General features: G+C 45.6%; 1 protein-coding gene across 7 annotated transcripts in view; it reads left to right on the forward strand.

Moving 5' to 3' along the window:
* The window catches only part of ADORA2A (adenosine A2a receptor), a 31,444-nt gene that overhangs the window by 9,404 nt on the left and 6,092 nt on the right, over positions 1-15,948 (forward strand). For 2 of the 7 annotated variants that reach the window (XR_012045295.1, XM_072880294.1), the window contains exon 2: positions 7,524-8,416. Coding sequence is in view for 6 of the 7 variants with exons in the window: in XM_072880294.1 (XP_072736395.1) it covers positions 8,067-8,416 (350 nt within the window). In the remaining variant the exon portion in view is untranslated. Of the gene's footprint in view, positions 1-6,907; positions 7,025-7,523; positions 8,417-15,948 lie in introns of those variants that run through there. The other 5 variants (XM_072880299.1, XM_072880298.1, XM_072880296.1 and 2 more) reach the window with 5 other exon arrangements.

Genomic DNA, 15,948 nt, shown 5'->3' on the forward strand with positions numbered 1-15,948 from the left:
ACAGCTTTGCTTTGGCTCAGAGGCAGGTAGAATTTGCTCATCTCTGTCCAGTGCCTTCATCCAGGATAGAGAAGGACAGCTGGGGAATCATTTAAAGTTACATGGAGAGAGATGGAAGGAGTTATATTCCTTCTACTGTAGAAGACAGGATGCTGGTTGACATGGTACCACAGCACTCCCTGCACTGGAGTTGAGTGAGTTTTTGTTTCGCTGGCAGGGCTTTGGCAAACACTACTTAAAACCTGCAGAAGGACGGTGCTCAGAGGAGAGGGAACAGGGTTCGCAAGGCCTGGTGGAGAGCAAACCTGTAGTTAGAGAAGGCAAATAGGGTTTGGGAACAACTGGATAAAAATGTGGGAAAACGAACAGATGTACCCAATTCTCAACTGTCTGTCTGGAAACTTCGTATAGAAATGAGAGGTGAAGTCACATCTGGAGAGAAGTCTACTCCATTATTTTAAAATATACAGAATGGATGCATTAGGAATATGATAAATATTTTCAGAGCAAATTCCTCCCTTGCCTGTATTCCTCAGTGGGTCACCTCTTCTTGATATCCTGTTTCCTCATTTCTCTTATTTTGTTCTTGGAGGAAATGCTCCTTATGTATGAACACAGCTGGCTTTAGTAGGGCTGTGGGGAGGCAAAGTTTGCTTTCGAGTTCTTCCCTCACACAGGAAAGGCAAACTGGATCCTCAGAGACATTGTGGATGATATTGGCAGTAGTTACTTGTTTCTGGCCATGGTACATGGTTTTAATTATGCTGTTTTACGTGTCTGTCTTATGAAAGTTTATCCAAATGCTCTGTTTTTTATTTTTGGAAATGCCACTGTAGGTAAATCAACATTGTCAATCCTGGATACAAATGGTTTGCTCAAAAATCCAACATGTTTCTGTGCCTTTTGGCAATATAGCATGATGCCTGCTGCCCAGTGAGACTTTACTCTAGTGAGCACAGGGGAACCTTTTCCTTTTTGTTTGTTTGTTTGATCTGGCTTATTTAACTGCTGGTCATTCAGCCTTACTTAGTTTTGCCCTCCCTGGCTCTTTGTGACCATTAGAATGGGAATAATTACTGTGAGGGTTTTTTCTTGCTTTTAAACATTTATAACATCCACTTAGGAAAAAAAAAATGGTCAAATGTCTTCTGTTCTAGTCTTCTCTTCCGCTACTGCAATAAAAATTAATCCACTTCTAGCCCTTGGAGGGCAGGAGGCAAAGCTGAAATATTGGTTTTGCATTAGCCATTCCTATTAGCCAGCCCATCTGTGTTAACGACCTTTGGTTGTTGTCCAGTGGGGTTTCACTTTTTGGGTGGTTTTGTGATTTTTATATGGGGTATAAACAGGAGGAGAAGAGGGACACGGGACAGGCTTGAAGGGTATGATTTTATTATGCTTTTTGTTGCTGTCACTGCTGCAGTGGCATGGGTGTCTCTAGTAATTCCCTAGTCGATAAAGAGTTTACACCCAGATTCACCATGCTTGTTCTTGCTGTGAGTATAGCCTCCTTTTTGGGCCTGGACTGCAGCAGAGATGGAAATGTAAAGCAGAAATGTTGTCCCTCTTCCTCATTTCTGAACTGACAGACAAAGATCAGGGGCAGTACAGATCTCTGAAGAGCCATTTCTTTTGCCTTTCACAAGTACGTGGAGTGAAGGTTTTAAGTCTTGGAAGCCTACTGCTTTCCTGTAAGAGGGGATTAGACCAAGTTTAGCAAAGCCGAAGCCCTCATTTTACTCAGTATTTCTGGAGAATTTGCAAAGCCAATTTAGCAAAGCCAAACCCTCGTTACCCCACTGTAGGGTTTACACCGGAGGAAGACTTCACTCCCCAAATAGAGAAAAGCTCTGTGCTTCAAAAGATGCCTAGCCCTGCATTTTTTGCAGTCAGAGCATCAGTGGCTCAGATGGTGTTTTGGATAGTCTGAAACAATCCTCTGGCATGGTCAAGCTGCCATGTGGAGCCCCTTGATAGAACAAGGATTTCCAGACATCACCGTGTTCTGCACTGGTGTGGGTGTCCACACGGCCGGTGTGCAGGACACTGGGCATCTGTAACTCCAGGGAAGGTTGAGGGAAACTGCAGGTGCTCCAGATACCTGAAAACCAAGAGCATGGTGTGCTGATAATTTTGCCTGCTTTGTTTCACTTGTATCCTTTGTTAACAAAGAGCAGCCTAGAGGGAAATAGTCTATTATTAATATTTAATTTCCTCCTATTACTGTAAGCAGATGACCTAAAAGATCATTTAGCCAGCAGCCAATAATAAAGCAAATAGGGGAACCAGAAAAAGTATGTCTTAGTTAGATGGGTGATGCCTCCTTCCTCCTCTCCTTCCTACCCCACCCAGCCGCATCTCTTCGTCCTTCGGCAGGAGGCAGGAGCGAGGCTGCTCTCCGACAGCTCCAAGCACGCTGGCTTCGTGTGCGCAGTCAGCGGCGTGGGGAAGCCGCTCTACATGACGTTTCCTACAAAGGAAACCATTGAGCAACGCAGAAAAGTGCTACTGCTGCCTTCCCTATCATTCTCCCTGAAAGGACAGCTGTTTTCATTACATTTTACAGCCTGAGTTGTTTTGCGAATTTGTGTACTGCCTGTGAGCACATTGGCTCGTTTATTGTGACTTGATACTCTAAAGAAATGGGGAGAGACAAGATTTCTTAGTGACTTTGATTTAAAAGATAGGGAGATTCTCTTTGAGCTGAAGGGATTTCAAAGGGAGGATAAAAACTGACAAGCATCTCCCCCTCCAGGCTTTGGAAAGTAGGAAACAAATTATTTAGCAGCACCAATTTTCTGCTTACAGCCATGTGTGAATTCAAGGGTTTTCCCGAAGGGAGTTAGGTAATCTGTATGTGGCTGGTACCTGGGAAGGGTCATGTTGTCATAAGGAGATGCTAGATTGTGATCTGTGGAATGAGCCTTGATGAAGAGTCCCCTACGGCCTCATGAGCTGCCTGCTGCCTTGCTTACCCCGTCCCGAAGCAGACAAGGAGAAACCAATCCTCTCTGGAGCCCCGTGAAGCTGCAGCCTGTCACTTGCGTGCCCATAGACTGTCTTGGGTGTCCTGAGGGCTGCTGATCCCCTGGAGATTTTGCTAATATTTGAGAGTAGCTGTCAAACTGAAGTGTCACAGACATTGTCATGTATGTCAGCCTGGCACGTGGAGCAGAGAGCGCGTCTTCTCTGCGCCAGTGTGACAGAGCATCCAAAACCGCGATGCCTGAACTCGTCCTGAAGGGCTGAGAGCAGCAAATGGGCTTGTTTGAGGTGGGTGATTTGAACCAAACAGTGGCCAAGGGGTCACCTCGATGCTTTTGGGACTCAGGAGAGAGAAGGGGCAACACCTTAGTCCAAAGCCAACTGGATATGCCAAACAAAAGCTTGCTTAGGCTCCAGTGGTGAATTGCTTCATGGGAACATGCTGTTCAGATGCTTTATTGAATTTTCAAGGAGCAGTTTTTCATTGGGGCTGAAACATGAGAGAGAACAGAGTGTTCCAAGTCACTAAAAACGAACAGAGCAACAGCTTTACAGGTTTGTGAGTGGCAAGAAAGGTTTATTTAATAATGGGAAAAGGCCGGAACATAGCCCAGGGTATCAAGAAAGAATTAATCCAATTAACAAAATAAAACACGGGCTTAAGAAGAAATACTAATTGTAGCTGTCCAGCAGGTTGTGTGATACAGGTTATTTTTCTTAAGCTTCAAGAAGCTTGCAATATTGATCCTTCAAGGGCCTGAGATGTTAAAGATACACTTCGCCAGTGAGTAAAGCAGGTTGTTAAGTAGTTTTGTCTTGTCAGACCTGGTTGCTGAGCCTTTGGTTCTTGCATGAAGTAGATGATCCTACAATAAATTTTGCATTGCCTCTGGATATATGTCGTCTTCTCTAGGTGGTCTGTATTTCATTTTGTCCCTGTGCAGTAAATTTCTAGCCATATTGTTGCCTCGCCTTGTTTTAAAGCAAGTTGCAAATACTGCTACAATTAAAGTCTTCTTATCCTGTTGGGTGAAAGCTACAGCAGGCTGACGCTGCGAGAGATGAATGAGGTGAGATGGGTGAGTTCGGGTCGAACAGGGGAACCTCCCAGGTTGTGGCACCTTCTGTAAGTAGCAGGTGAGGCCTCTGATGTGCTGGGTTGTGTGGCTCATAATTGCTTTTTCTAGTGTCTGTGGCTACCGCAGAAACACCAGCGCTGAAGCAGACACAAAATACTGTTTTGTCGTGGCTGGGACACCTGCTCAGCTCCGGTCATTTCTCTTCGGAGATGTGCTGGCTTTGCAGAACTCTCTAAGTGTTTTCCGGCCCATCTGGGAGCAGAGAGGGGTGGAAGGACATGTTGTCCTTTTCTGGACATAACATCTCACAGATTGCTTCGGAATAAATGGCTAGTGCTTGGGTCAATGATTCAGGCCACTGTTTGTGAAGGGGGATGGGAAACAAGGGACCAAAGAAATTCAAAGATAAAAAATTCGAAGTTAACATCAGACCATGAAACAAACAGTTGAAGTAGAAGGTTGAAAGCTCTGTTGTGTCAGAAAACAGTATGTGACGTGGTCATTACACTTCAGATTCCAGCATTGTGCTTTTTCAGGATATGCGCAGAGCTGTAGGTAATTCCAGCTTTGTCTTGTGTTTAATTATTAGGGGGGGGACACCTCCACAGCATAGGTTTGTTGCTTCCCTCCATGTCCTGTTGGAAAATGAGTTTGAGATGAGCCATTGAAAGAGTCAGGTTAAACAAAATCCATCTGGGATTAATATGGATTCATAATCCTACGAAAGGAAGCTCTGAAATGGGGAAGAATATCCCAGTAAATTCACTTTGATCCTCTTCACCGAGGTGTATGTGGTATGAACAGGAGGTGCAAGAGCAACATAGCAGGACTTTAAGTAAATCCTCTGAGCATCAGGATTAACGTTACCAGTTCTCAGGCTGGCTCCTTTCAAAAAGCGGTTTCTTCAGTTCTTTTGACTTCATCGCAGAGTAGCTTGGGGGGGGTTTTATGGTGGTTTTATTTTACATAGCAGTGGTTTTGGCCCAAGTGTGTCACAGTAATTTGTTAAATTTTTCTAAACTTGTCCTGACACTGGACTTTAGTCATGAGCTTGACCTGGATGGAAATATGTGAGCATGTTAGGAAGTGGGGACACGTACGCTCTCCCCTCCGCTGCCAGAGTATTACCCTGTTGCCGACTCTGCTGCCGTGATGCTAAGGGACAGGGAGCTTGCCCCCGCTTCAGAGCCTGCGGGCACAGCCGTGTGTCGTCCATCTGACAGGCACGCACACTCTCTTTCTCTTACCAGCCTGTTTTGCCCACTGCTTCCCTTGTTTGGTTGGGTTTTTTTCTCCCGCCACCTTTTTCCCGACTTTTTTTCCCCTTTCTTGCACACACACACACACACACAAAGCATTGTTTATTTTTCATCTTGCCCCTTCTGTTTTCTCTCCCTTCAGATGTTCTTTATTTCTATATTATATTAATTCTAATCCCCTTCCCTGGAAGTCAGGCTGGGGGGGGTAGTTTTCAGTATCACTGCTTTGAAACAAACCTATTGGGATTTGTAATGGGCAATCAGATGCTAGCAGAGTGATGTAGGAGCATATCACTGACATCCCTGAAATTCAAGAAAGTAGAAGCAATCTGTAGGAGGTCAGTGAAAAACGGGTTTTTGCTAAAGGAAGATAGACAATATAGAGATGTCTTGGGGTTTTTGTTCTTTAGAAAAGATTAAAAGGATGATCTTTATCTTCCTCTTAATAGCTAGTTCACAAACTAATCTCTTCTGTTGATTTCTTCGACACAAACCAAACAAAACAGATAAACAAGATTGCTGAAGGTGGAGAAAAAGCTAGGTTTTTGAAGCACATCCAAACCACGAAGAATCATTCACTTTCCTTTCAAATGCAGCATTAGCAATAGAGCTCTAAATCAATGAAAGGTCTAAAATTAGATTATATTCCTGAGATCAGATGTGAATCACAAGTTAATCATATTTTCTTTTATTATCATTGTCTTTACCCTTTTATTTTATCCTGAGAAATTAGGTTTCTGACTTGAAAACAGAGTGAACTGTGAAGGTATGAAACCCTTCTGGGTTAGACCACACCAGATCACCTGTGGATGGGGTCCCAAAAATCTTTCGCTTTGGAGGTTCATGTTGTATCTGAAACTAAGCTCGAGTGATTTATCAGTTAGGGCTGTGTCTCTCTCTCTCCCTCGGCCCTCTGATGTTTCAAGTAGTTGTTTTCTTAAATTAATGAGAAAATATTACTGCTAAAGCTTGCTAAATAAGGTTTAAAACCCACTCTGGAAGTGACAGGGTAGGACAGCAAACAATTATCTCCTGACTGTGGCATGAAGCTCAGGGAACTGTATTCTCTATTGCTGTATTTTTAGCTGAAACTGTGGTGAAATGCATGTATGTCTGAAAGCAGAGGTACGAGGTGACCTGCAAGATTAGGGTGCGAGTGAGGCATGTAAGCATGTAGATGATGTGTATCTGTTCATATGAAATGACAGCTGTAGGGACTATGTTTCCTTGCAAGCGGCACCAACTTTAGTCCCAGATTTGTGTCCATGATACTGCAGGAACATGAATGTATACCCGAGAGATGACGCTGGCATTGTGCCTATGTGTGTGTTTCCGGGAGAGGTGTATCTTGGTGGATGTGTTTCTGGCTGGTTGTAGCTGAAGAAGGATGCTGACCTGAATCTGTGGATGCAGCAAACACTATGGACAATGCAGGTATAACAAATAAATGGTTTGCTTGTAAGATAAAGATTTATGTGAACAAAAACAACGGTGTTGCAGGAGGGGAACCTGCAGAGACCCTTGCAGAGAGTGAGCATGCTCAGCAGGAAAGTCCTCAAAGATGTCACTGTTTGACATACCTCAAGCTATTCTCCCTGCCGCTGATCACGTTCCAGTACCTGTGTACTTGAAGGAAAGACTGGGTATGGTGACAGAGTGGTGACCACACATGCCAGCAACATAACCTCCTTATGAATGAAGGTTCGTATTATCGCAGAGGAGCGTATTGGTGCAGCACGCTTTTGTGACAAAGTACGTGAGGGTGGGCAGCACGTGATGGCTCAAGTCTTGTGTTTGTGATCAGAGGGAGGCAGGTGTACGTAAAAAGGCTCCTCCACCTTTCCTCTGTGTAGCCACAGCACTTGCCAAGGCATAATTAGTGGGGCTCTCGTGTTTCAGGGCAGACTATTGAGCAGCTGCTGAAGTGCCAGCTCAGTTGGTAGCCTCGAAAACAAAACGTCCCTTGTTTCTCATCACCACTGTGAAATGCTGCCTTCCTGAACCTTGGGTTTGGTGCTGCAGCTTTCAGGATAGACAAAATGTGAGATTTTTGCCAATGATGTATTCTTCTAGGTCTGTTTAATATCCGTTATCAATTTAATGTGCCACTTTAATGAGATTTTGCTTTTTCCATCTCCTCAGTAGAGCTGATTACTTAGTGTATGTGTTTGGTGTTTTGTTTTTGTTTTTTTTTTTTAAGGAAACTACAAGTGAAGAAGTTGAGTGTTTGCTTCAGCTGAAGAGAGTATTTCTCAAGTCCTAGGGGGAAAAGGTGAAAGAGGGAACTGGAGCATGTTGCTAGTAGGTATGTACATGAGAGGAAGCCATGACTAGCAGTGTGATTGTCAACAGGAAACAAAATGTCACAGCTGACGTGACGCTGCCATACAGTACACTTTCTGTGTCGTGTTGCCTGCTGGACTTTGTGGTCTGGGGAGCAGTGTATGTCTACGTGAGATATTCTCCTGTCCATTCATCTGCTGGAGTTTGAGTTATTCTGCATCTGGTTAATCCACTTTGCTGGAGTTGGCAAGCCCTGGGTTTTTTTCTTGACACCTGCTGCTGTAAAGATCTTGAACAGCTATGGGGAGAAAAGGGTGCGTGTGAGCAACCTTCACCAACTGGCAGCTGAATGCTCGTCAGACCCCAGGCAGCTTTGAGGTGTCTTGGCTGTTCAGTGCTCTGCAGATATGAACGCTGAGCTTTTCCGGCACGTTCTCACGTTGGCCTGGTCGCTCTCACCATGCTAGTACATGGGAAAGAAGACTTCCTCTCAGACGTAGCTTACATCATCCTGGAACTGGTCATTGCAGTGCTGGCCATCCTGGGGAACATCCTGGTCTGCTGGGCAGTCTATTTGAATAGCAACTTGCAGAACGTCACCAACTATTTTGTGGTGTCCCTGGCTGCTGCTGACATTGCCGTGGGTGTGCTGGCAATCCCCTTTGCCATCACCATCAGCACTGGCTTCTGTGCCTTCTTCTATGGCTGCCTTTTCATTGCCTGCTTCGTCCTGGTCTTGACTCAGAGTTCAATCTTCAGCCTCCTTGCTATTGCCATTGACAGAATCATTGCGATCCGCATACCCCTCAGGTAAGCACGGGTTGGGCTGGGGGGACGGAGGGGGGCTAGGGTGGTTGGGGATGAACATCAGTGAAAACAGATCTGGAGATGAATCGAGGAAGGGAAAGTTAAATGAGGAGCAGCACTTTTTCCCTTGTAATTTGAAAAAAACTTTTCTAGGTCTTGAAGGCTGCCTTGGCTGCTGGATTTTCTGGTTGCTTCTTTTTCCAGTTCTTCTCTGTCCTCATATGGTGTGTGCCCATGGCATCGCAACAGTGCTGCCTGGGAGTTGCCGTTCCATATTTAGACAGGATCGTGCGGTAACCTCAATAACCTGCACTCTGAGCCGGAACCAACAGCACCAGAAGGATCACTGTGGGAAAGGGGACCTAAAGCAATACATGGTGGGGGGCAGAAAGGGGGTGAGGTCAACTTGTCTCCTTCCCCGTGGGGGAGAATGGGGGACTCTGCCTGCAGCTGTAGCAGCAGGGTTGTGGAGAGTATGGATGGGGATTTTCTCTTGGGGGTCCATTAAATGTGATGGGAGAAGAAGCAGCAAGCTATGAAGAAATGGGCCTTAAGAAGATTTGGACTGGCTTAGGCACTGCCTCTGGAAGCAAAGCATGTGTTAGGTCAAGGCAGAGGTTTGTCCCAACCCAGACGTGGAGATGGTTATTCTGTGGTCTCTACTCTGGAGTTTAAAGGAAGAAAAGGACGTTTAAATATTAGAGCTTGAAAGCTGAATATGACTAGCTGCTACTTGGTGTGCAACCAGGGAGGCTGATGTGGGACAAGGGGAAGTTTTGCCACACGCACAGGGGCTGCTACTCAGTTCAGTCTTCCGAGAAGCACATTGTTGTGACGGGATATATCTGACCGTGGGCACGGAGCAGCATTGCGTTTTGTGGGCTGGGTTTGAATGCTATGTGACAATGCTTCTGAGTCATTCAGTAAGCTCGAAAGATGTAGAGGAAGCCCCGGGAGAGGCCGGTGCAGGCAGAGTGTAGGAGTCTCCTTCCTTCCCATCTTGCCCTTAGGAGGATGCAGCATGCTCTCAGGAATTGAGAGACTTGCTTCCTATCCTGCTGAACAAGAAATGTAGCTGCAAAAATGGAACAAATTTCTGATTGCTGTGCTCTCAAGTTTGAGTTTTTGGACATCCTCGCTCCTGTTGAGCTTAAATCACTTGCTTTGACCTGTGCAATTTAGTTTTGTCTCTTGGGAATACTTTGGTTATCCAGCACTGATGTCGATTAACACAAACCTCCCATTCAACAATAGAAAACATTCTTTTCCTTAGAGCTGCGGAGATTACCTTTCCACGTGGACCAGTGCAGCATAGTCTTTCCTGAAGCCCTGCCTCAGCAAGCTTGTGCTGCTATAACATTACCATTAATTGCTGGTTTCCAAACCTATAGTCGTACCTCTACTTTTGATGTAGTTGTAAGGAACAACTATTCCATTCCATTGTGGAGAAAACTCTGTCAATATTAGTTGCCTATAAATTGGACTGTCTCCACTTTTCTACAGTTCTACATATAGATGGTTTCAGTTTATAAACCAAAATAATGACAAATGGTACAAAGAAACATATGTAGAGTAGCCCTCGGGAGCTTGCCTCTGAAATTATTTTGAGAAGGGCTAATGCCTTTAATTCATCTCTCATGAGCTAACTCGGAAGACTTTTGCTGACGGTTTAAATGCTCTTATTGCTAGAGGATGACTTGGCCAGGAAAAGTATTTTAAAAATCTGGATTTCTGCCCATTTCTTGGGGTATCATTGTAACTATATTGTCTTGAAAATTTAATTTCCTGGAACAGCCAAGGTAAAGTCTTTTAGAAAAATCAGACTTCATCAGTGCTGGGCACTGTACAGGTTTCACTATTTTGTTTTTGAAAAAACAGAGCACACCCTCTTCTGCCCCAAAACCAGTGGAATTGATTGGATGCAGAAACACGCAGGTAGATCCATGGGTTCATCCCCCTCCTTGCCCTCTACTGGTTTGTCCTTTTACAGTAGGAGCGAAGAACTTGTCAATTATGTTTCCCCTTAAGAATTTATGGATGAATAAGCATTAGATTTATAGCCTCAGACATGCTGAGAAAGTGAAAGCTGATTAGCTGAAGAGGGAAATGTGATATGATTCAGACTGCTCACATACTCATTTTTTTCTTTTTCTAATATCTGGTTGTCTCAAAAATGTGTCAAACCTTTGGAAGGAAAGTTCTGCCACTAAAGATGCAACGTTTTCACCCCATCCTTTAATGCCTGGGAAAGCCTCTTCTCTCCTCCTCAGAGGACAAGAAAGGTAACAGCAGGCATTCCTAATATTCATTAGATGAATGCTCTTAAAAAAATAATAAATCAGACTTCCTTCACTCTAGCGACACTGAAAAGGGCCAAACCTATTTTTTCTTCTTTTTTTTCTTTTTAACTGTTTCACATCTGATTTGTCCTAAGGAAGGTAGCCACACGTCTCAGTGGATATATATGTGGATGTGTATTCCCGCACAAATAAAGTGTCAGTATTAAGGAGGCAGAAGAGTGGGATTTCTGATACTGCTTGTTTTTGGACACCTCAGTACATAATTAGAGTTACCTTTGGAATGATTTTTCTGTGGATAAAAGAAAATACATAAAAAGCAATTTGTGAACGTCTTAAGGGTTCTACCTTTCAAATGATTAAAACATTGTCTACAATTTGATAAACTTACCAAAAGTTCTCAAACACTTTGCTCACTTCTGCCAGGTTTTATACAAATGTAACACTCTGCAAGTGGCAATAAAGCACTCCCAGGGAAGTGAGTCCGAGCTGTTGTTCAGTCTAGGACAAAACCTGAACTGTGTCTCTGACGTGGCAGGTACCTGAAAACCTGCGCTCGTTGATATAAAACCCCTGGGTGTTCTGAACAAAACTGGCGGCGAGACTGAGCTCCAGGATGAAGTCATGGGCCAAGAACAATTGCCGCTTTCCAGGCTCTTTGGTGCCAGCAAATGCTCCCCAGGCACAGTGCCCAGCCACGTGTTCTTGTGCAGGCATTTGTGGTAAAGATACTCCCGTGGTGAAGGACAGGTAGCTCTGATGCACGGGAAAGAGAGGAGAAATTTTTCTTCCTGCAGCCAAACGGAAAAGTTTTCTCAGGTTACTGCTTGCTCTGTGTGCTGGATTCAGGTATTCACCTGCGGCATAAATACTTACGCAGGTCATACAGTGCCAACTACAGGAACTTGCTGAAGGGCAGACCTTTTCCTGTGATGAAAGTTGCTTTGGAGATGATTGACTGCCTAAGCTACTGGGATGCTTCTCTGGGAAAGCGTTACTAAGGAGCAGCTCCCTGTCACTTGGACCACTGGGACAGATTTATCCCATGTAGCAGTGATGGAAACTGCAGCTCTGAGGTGACATTGGGATGCTTTTCTGCCAGAGGCTAGGGGAGCTGGACATGAAGAACTGGCTTCTCAAAGTCTGGGTTAGGAGGAATAGGGGAGATGAACACAAACCCTGAATAAAGTATAGGACATGGAAGGGACCTTTGTGCTGAGAACAGTCGGTTCAGCAGTTGCTTTAATTCTCTAGGGTTGCCTTCTCAAATGCTCATATATGAGCATCTGAATCCGTGAATCAGGGATTTAATGTTTTATTGTCACTTTGAGCCATATCCGGACTTATTTCTTTCCCTGCTCACCATAAACCTTTTGACTTTATGACAAGCATTACCTACATGTGCTCGTGTTTGTGTCAAATAGATTATGGGCAGATTCAACCTAATATGAAAGAAGAATAATTCAATTCCTCCTTTGAACAACCACTGGCATGGCTTTGAAAGCAGTGCCAGTTGTCTATGGCTTCATGGGCAGCGGAACTTGCTGTTACCAAGGTTTTAGTCTGGAAGCTGATCGTGCCACGAGCAAAAGAATGGTGCCTGCCCACCGTTATTGCTTCTGCTGTTTAGAGCTCTGTGCCCACCCGTGGGATCCCACCCTACCCAGTCTCCATCACATAGACAAGCACTAGTATCAGTTAGCACCTGGTAACAGGGGAGAAAGTCTCTTGACTGAGAGTTCTGGGAAAGGGTTGTTTCGGTGGTGCATGAGAAGGGCTGGGTTTGGTTTCTTGCTCTGCCACAAGATTTCCTGGATGATCTGGGATTGTCGGTGTCTCGCATTTCCAGATACATGTAATAGGGATAGAATATCCTCCTTTTGTCTTGCCACCTGTGACTGCAGCTGCCTAAGGTGTGAGCTGTTGAGGGATGTGTTCAGTGAACAGTATTTTGTAGTGATTTGTTAAAAACCATTGAGCACAGCTGGAACTCGGATCAAAGCCCAGTGCCCTCAATGCTGAGCACAGGCTTTCTGGTGCGATGCAGTAAAGGTGGCTGAAACGTGCTCCGTGCATGGCAGAGCCATCGGGCCAAGATGTGCCGTGCATTCAACCAGAGGTGGGTTTGGAAGACAAGCAGCAGGCTGGTTGGATGCTGTGACGATGAGTTAGGCCAGCTACATATCATGCAATGTATGGAAAGATTCTAACTTCTACCTGAGGACCCTGTAGTTCTTATACCAGCTCTGTCTGCCACCCAGCTTCATAGTTTACGAATCAGACTGGTGAGGTACTACACTTTCTTGCAGGAATCATTGTCTCGATGACACAGAGCTTAGGCCAAGGACCCAGAAGCGTCACATCTTCAGCCAAGCTACTTTAGGCAGCACAGATGAGTTGTGCATTCACCAAGGGCAGCTGTTCTCCTGGAGCCGGTTTGCCAGCCTGATGGTTGGGAGAGCAGCAGGGCAGGTGAAATTATTTTGGGGAAAACATCCACAATTTCCTGTGTTTGCAAAAGTGGGTTTTGTTTTCCGGAGGAGTCTGGTGCCCCTATCCCCACACCCAACTCCACCGTGAGTGTCCCTGTGCTCTGCACTAATGTTCTTTGTGTCTGGAATTTCATGAGTAGAAGTTGTTGTTTGTGTAGCAAGTCCAGTATTTCCAGGAAGCACGAGAACTGCTTGTGCACAGACAATCCAGTGCTGTCTGGACACATCAGACATGCTACAAAGTCACCTGCCAAGTATGCAGAACATGGGCTGTAGGTGTGACCAGCTCCTTTCAGCAGGCTGTGTCTCCTGCATAGGTGCCAGCAACTCACAGTCTATGTGATGCTTTCTGGAAGCCCTGAACTTACCCTGTAGGGCTGTACAGCATTGGGGATACAGAGAGCAGCTTTGGCCTGGCTGCTGTGAGCCTAAGAAAGATGCCTGGACAGGTGCACAAACTCTTCAATGCCGGCCTGGTGACATCTCTAAGTGGAAAAAAAGGAATGAGTCCAGGAAAGTCCATCTGGACAATAACCCTACCTCAGCCAAGTCAGCCTGGGTCCTAGAAATCAAGCTCTCCCAAGTGAATGGACACTCCTCAGTGGGTACCTGGCCAACCTAGTGCCACACACTACGTAACGAGATGCTGTGAGCTTTCTCTCTTAACCCTTGGAGACACTGGGCAAGGCGTTACGGAAACGCACTCACTGGTAGGTTGGTAGTTGCCGCTGCCAGCACAATACGCTGCAGCTGGAAAGCAGGAGGCTGCTTGGGTTAAGTGCTGTTCCTAAGCCTTGTAAAGTTTATTGCATGGGAATCCCCAGAGGGTAAGAGGGAGGGAGAAGCAGGGGGGTGTTTGCCTGGAGCAGTAATGAATATATTTTTAGTGGAAGGGAAGGGACATCTCTAGTCGTGGGATAACAGCTGCACAATTTCAAAATTCCTCTGACAAGATGTAGCCAATTCCAGGGCTGCAGGGTTTTGAGGGGGTTTGTTTTGTTTTTTGTTTTTTCCAAGCTTCAAGTGCCTTCAGCCAATCTCTTGCTCCCTGAGTGTACTTTTCAAAGCACAGATGCTGTTTTGCTGTGTTGATGAGGTCTGAATGTGAGCAGTTCCCTGCTACCATCCATGCTGTGCCCTTAGCATCCCCTACGCATTGAGCAGGATCCACTACTTGCTGGAGAAACCTTTTTATCTCTCAGAATTGGCTGAATCCCTCCCTCATTTCTGGAAGGAGGATTTCAGTGTATTTTGGGTACTGGGAATTGTGTGGTTAGCTCCCTCACCCACTCCCTCTTTTCCGGTTTTGAAATGCAACTGAGGAATGGAGACTCAAGCCTGCCGGCTCTTGTGTGGAGCCAGGTTTTTTCCAAGGCCCATTAGCAGGGATTTAAAGCATGTGCAGGATCTCCATTCTGTACCGTGCCTGGCAAAAGCAGCCTCTCTCCTCCCCTGTCTTGAACTTCCATTGGGATGGGAGCATGAACCTGTGGGAGTAACTATTTCATTGAGATGGAAAGATTTCTATGGCTTGTTGGATTATTTTTTTAAATATTTGTTTGCTGAGAGAATTCTGGGGACAGAGACAGAAGGAGCATTGGGTAAACACTGGGAGCCCAGCACTATTGTCCGATCATTGTCCGATCGCAGATACAGGTCAAGTACAGTGTGAGACCCACGCTGGACAATGTGGGAATGCGGTCATCTGCTTCCCATGTTAAGCATTACCAAGGGAAAGAAATTGCATTGAAATGTTAAACTGTTGCCCTGATTTACATTTGCAGAGAGAAGAACTGGTGAAGTCAGCTCAGGACTCGCAGTAACCTGTGAGGCCTTGGGAACTGGCCGATATTTCAAACAAAGGTCCCTGGCTGCACTGTCAGGTTCTTACCATGTTGCTTATTGCCTCTTTCAACAGATCTTGGAGAATTTACTGCTAAGAGCACTGGCTTCAGCCAGGCATATCAGTACCTCCACCACTGATGTCCCCTTTGGTGTGTGCAGTGCAGCCCACAGCACACCTGTAGTCAGAGCACTGTCCTCAGCTTAATTCCTCCTTTCTGAGAAAGACATGGGGTCAGCTTAGCTGGGCTGGTGAGGAAAACTGCTGACTTGTCTCAGTTATTTAAGGAAGGTTGGTGGTGCTGGCCTTCTTGAAAGTGCTGTTGTGGAGCAGAGTGAGGTGCTGTGCAAGGGAATGCCAGCCTGGCTTCTGCAACTCAGTCAGCAGAATTTCCCCGGAGCACACCTGAACGTGGACAGGGGGCCAATGGCACTCTGCCTCCAAGTTCTTTTGTGCTATTTGGCTTACAGATCTACTGCAAGACAGACCTAGCAATTCCATGCTATGAGGCTGCTCCTTTGCCAGTAAGGAGGACCTACCTCAGTCTTCGGCAAGAGAGCCACGGTGGTCTTCATCACCAAGGGTCAGAGCAGTGCTGTTGATTATCCAGGCTGCAAGATCTATGACCAAGTGGGCTGGTGGAGTGAAGGAACACAGATGAAAACTGTATTAATTTCCCTGCTTTTCTGGCACGTACTCACTGCCTAAAGGAAAGGGGAGGGAAATACGTGGCATGCAATGTCACCATGGAGTCCTTGCTGCGCTGTGCTGCGTGGGGTCTGCACGGCAGTTCAAAGGCCTATCTGAAGAAGCAGGTGCCTTTCTTGCTGCCTTCTGGGCCATTGGGCCGTTGGGAAGTTGCTTGTGTGTCAGGGGCTTGTTGAATGATACTGATGTAATTCC

Source organism: Ciconia boyciana, chromosome 15 (genome assembly GCF_034638445.1).
Source record: "Ciconia boyciana chromosome 15, ASM3463844v1, whole genome shotgun sequence".
In the NCBI taxonomy this organism is placed as follows: Eukaryota; Metazoa; Chordata; class Aves; order Ciconiiformes; family Ciconiidae; genus Ciconia; species Ciconia boyciana.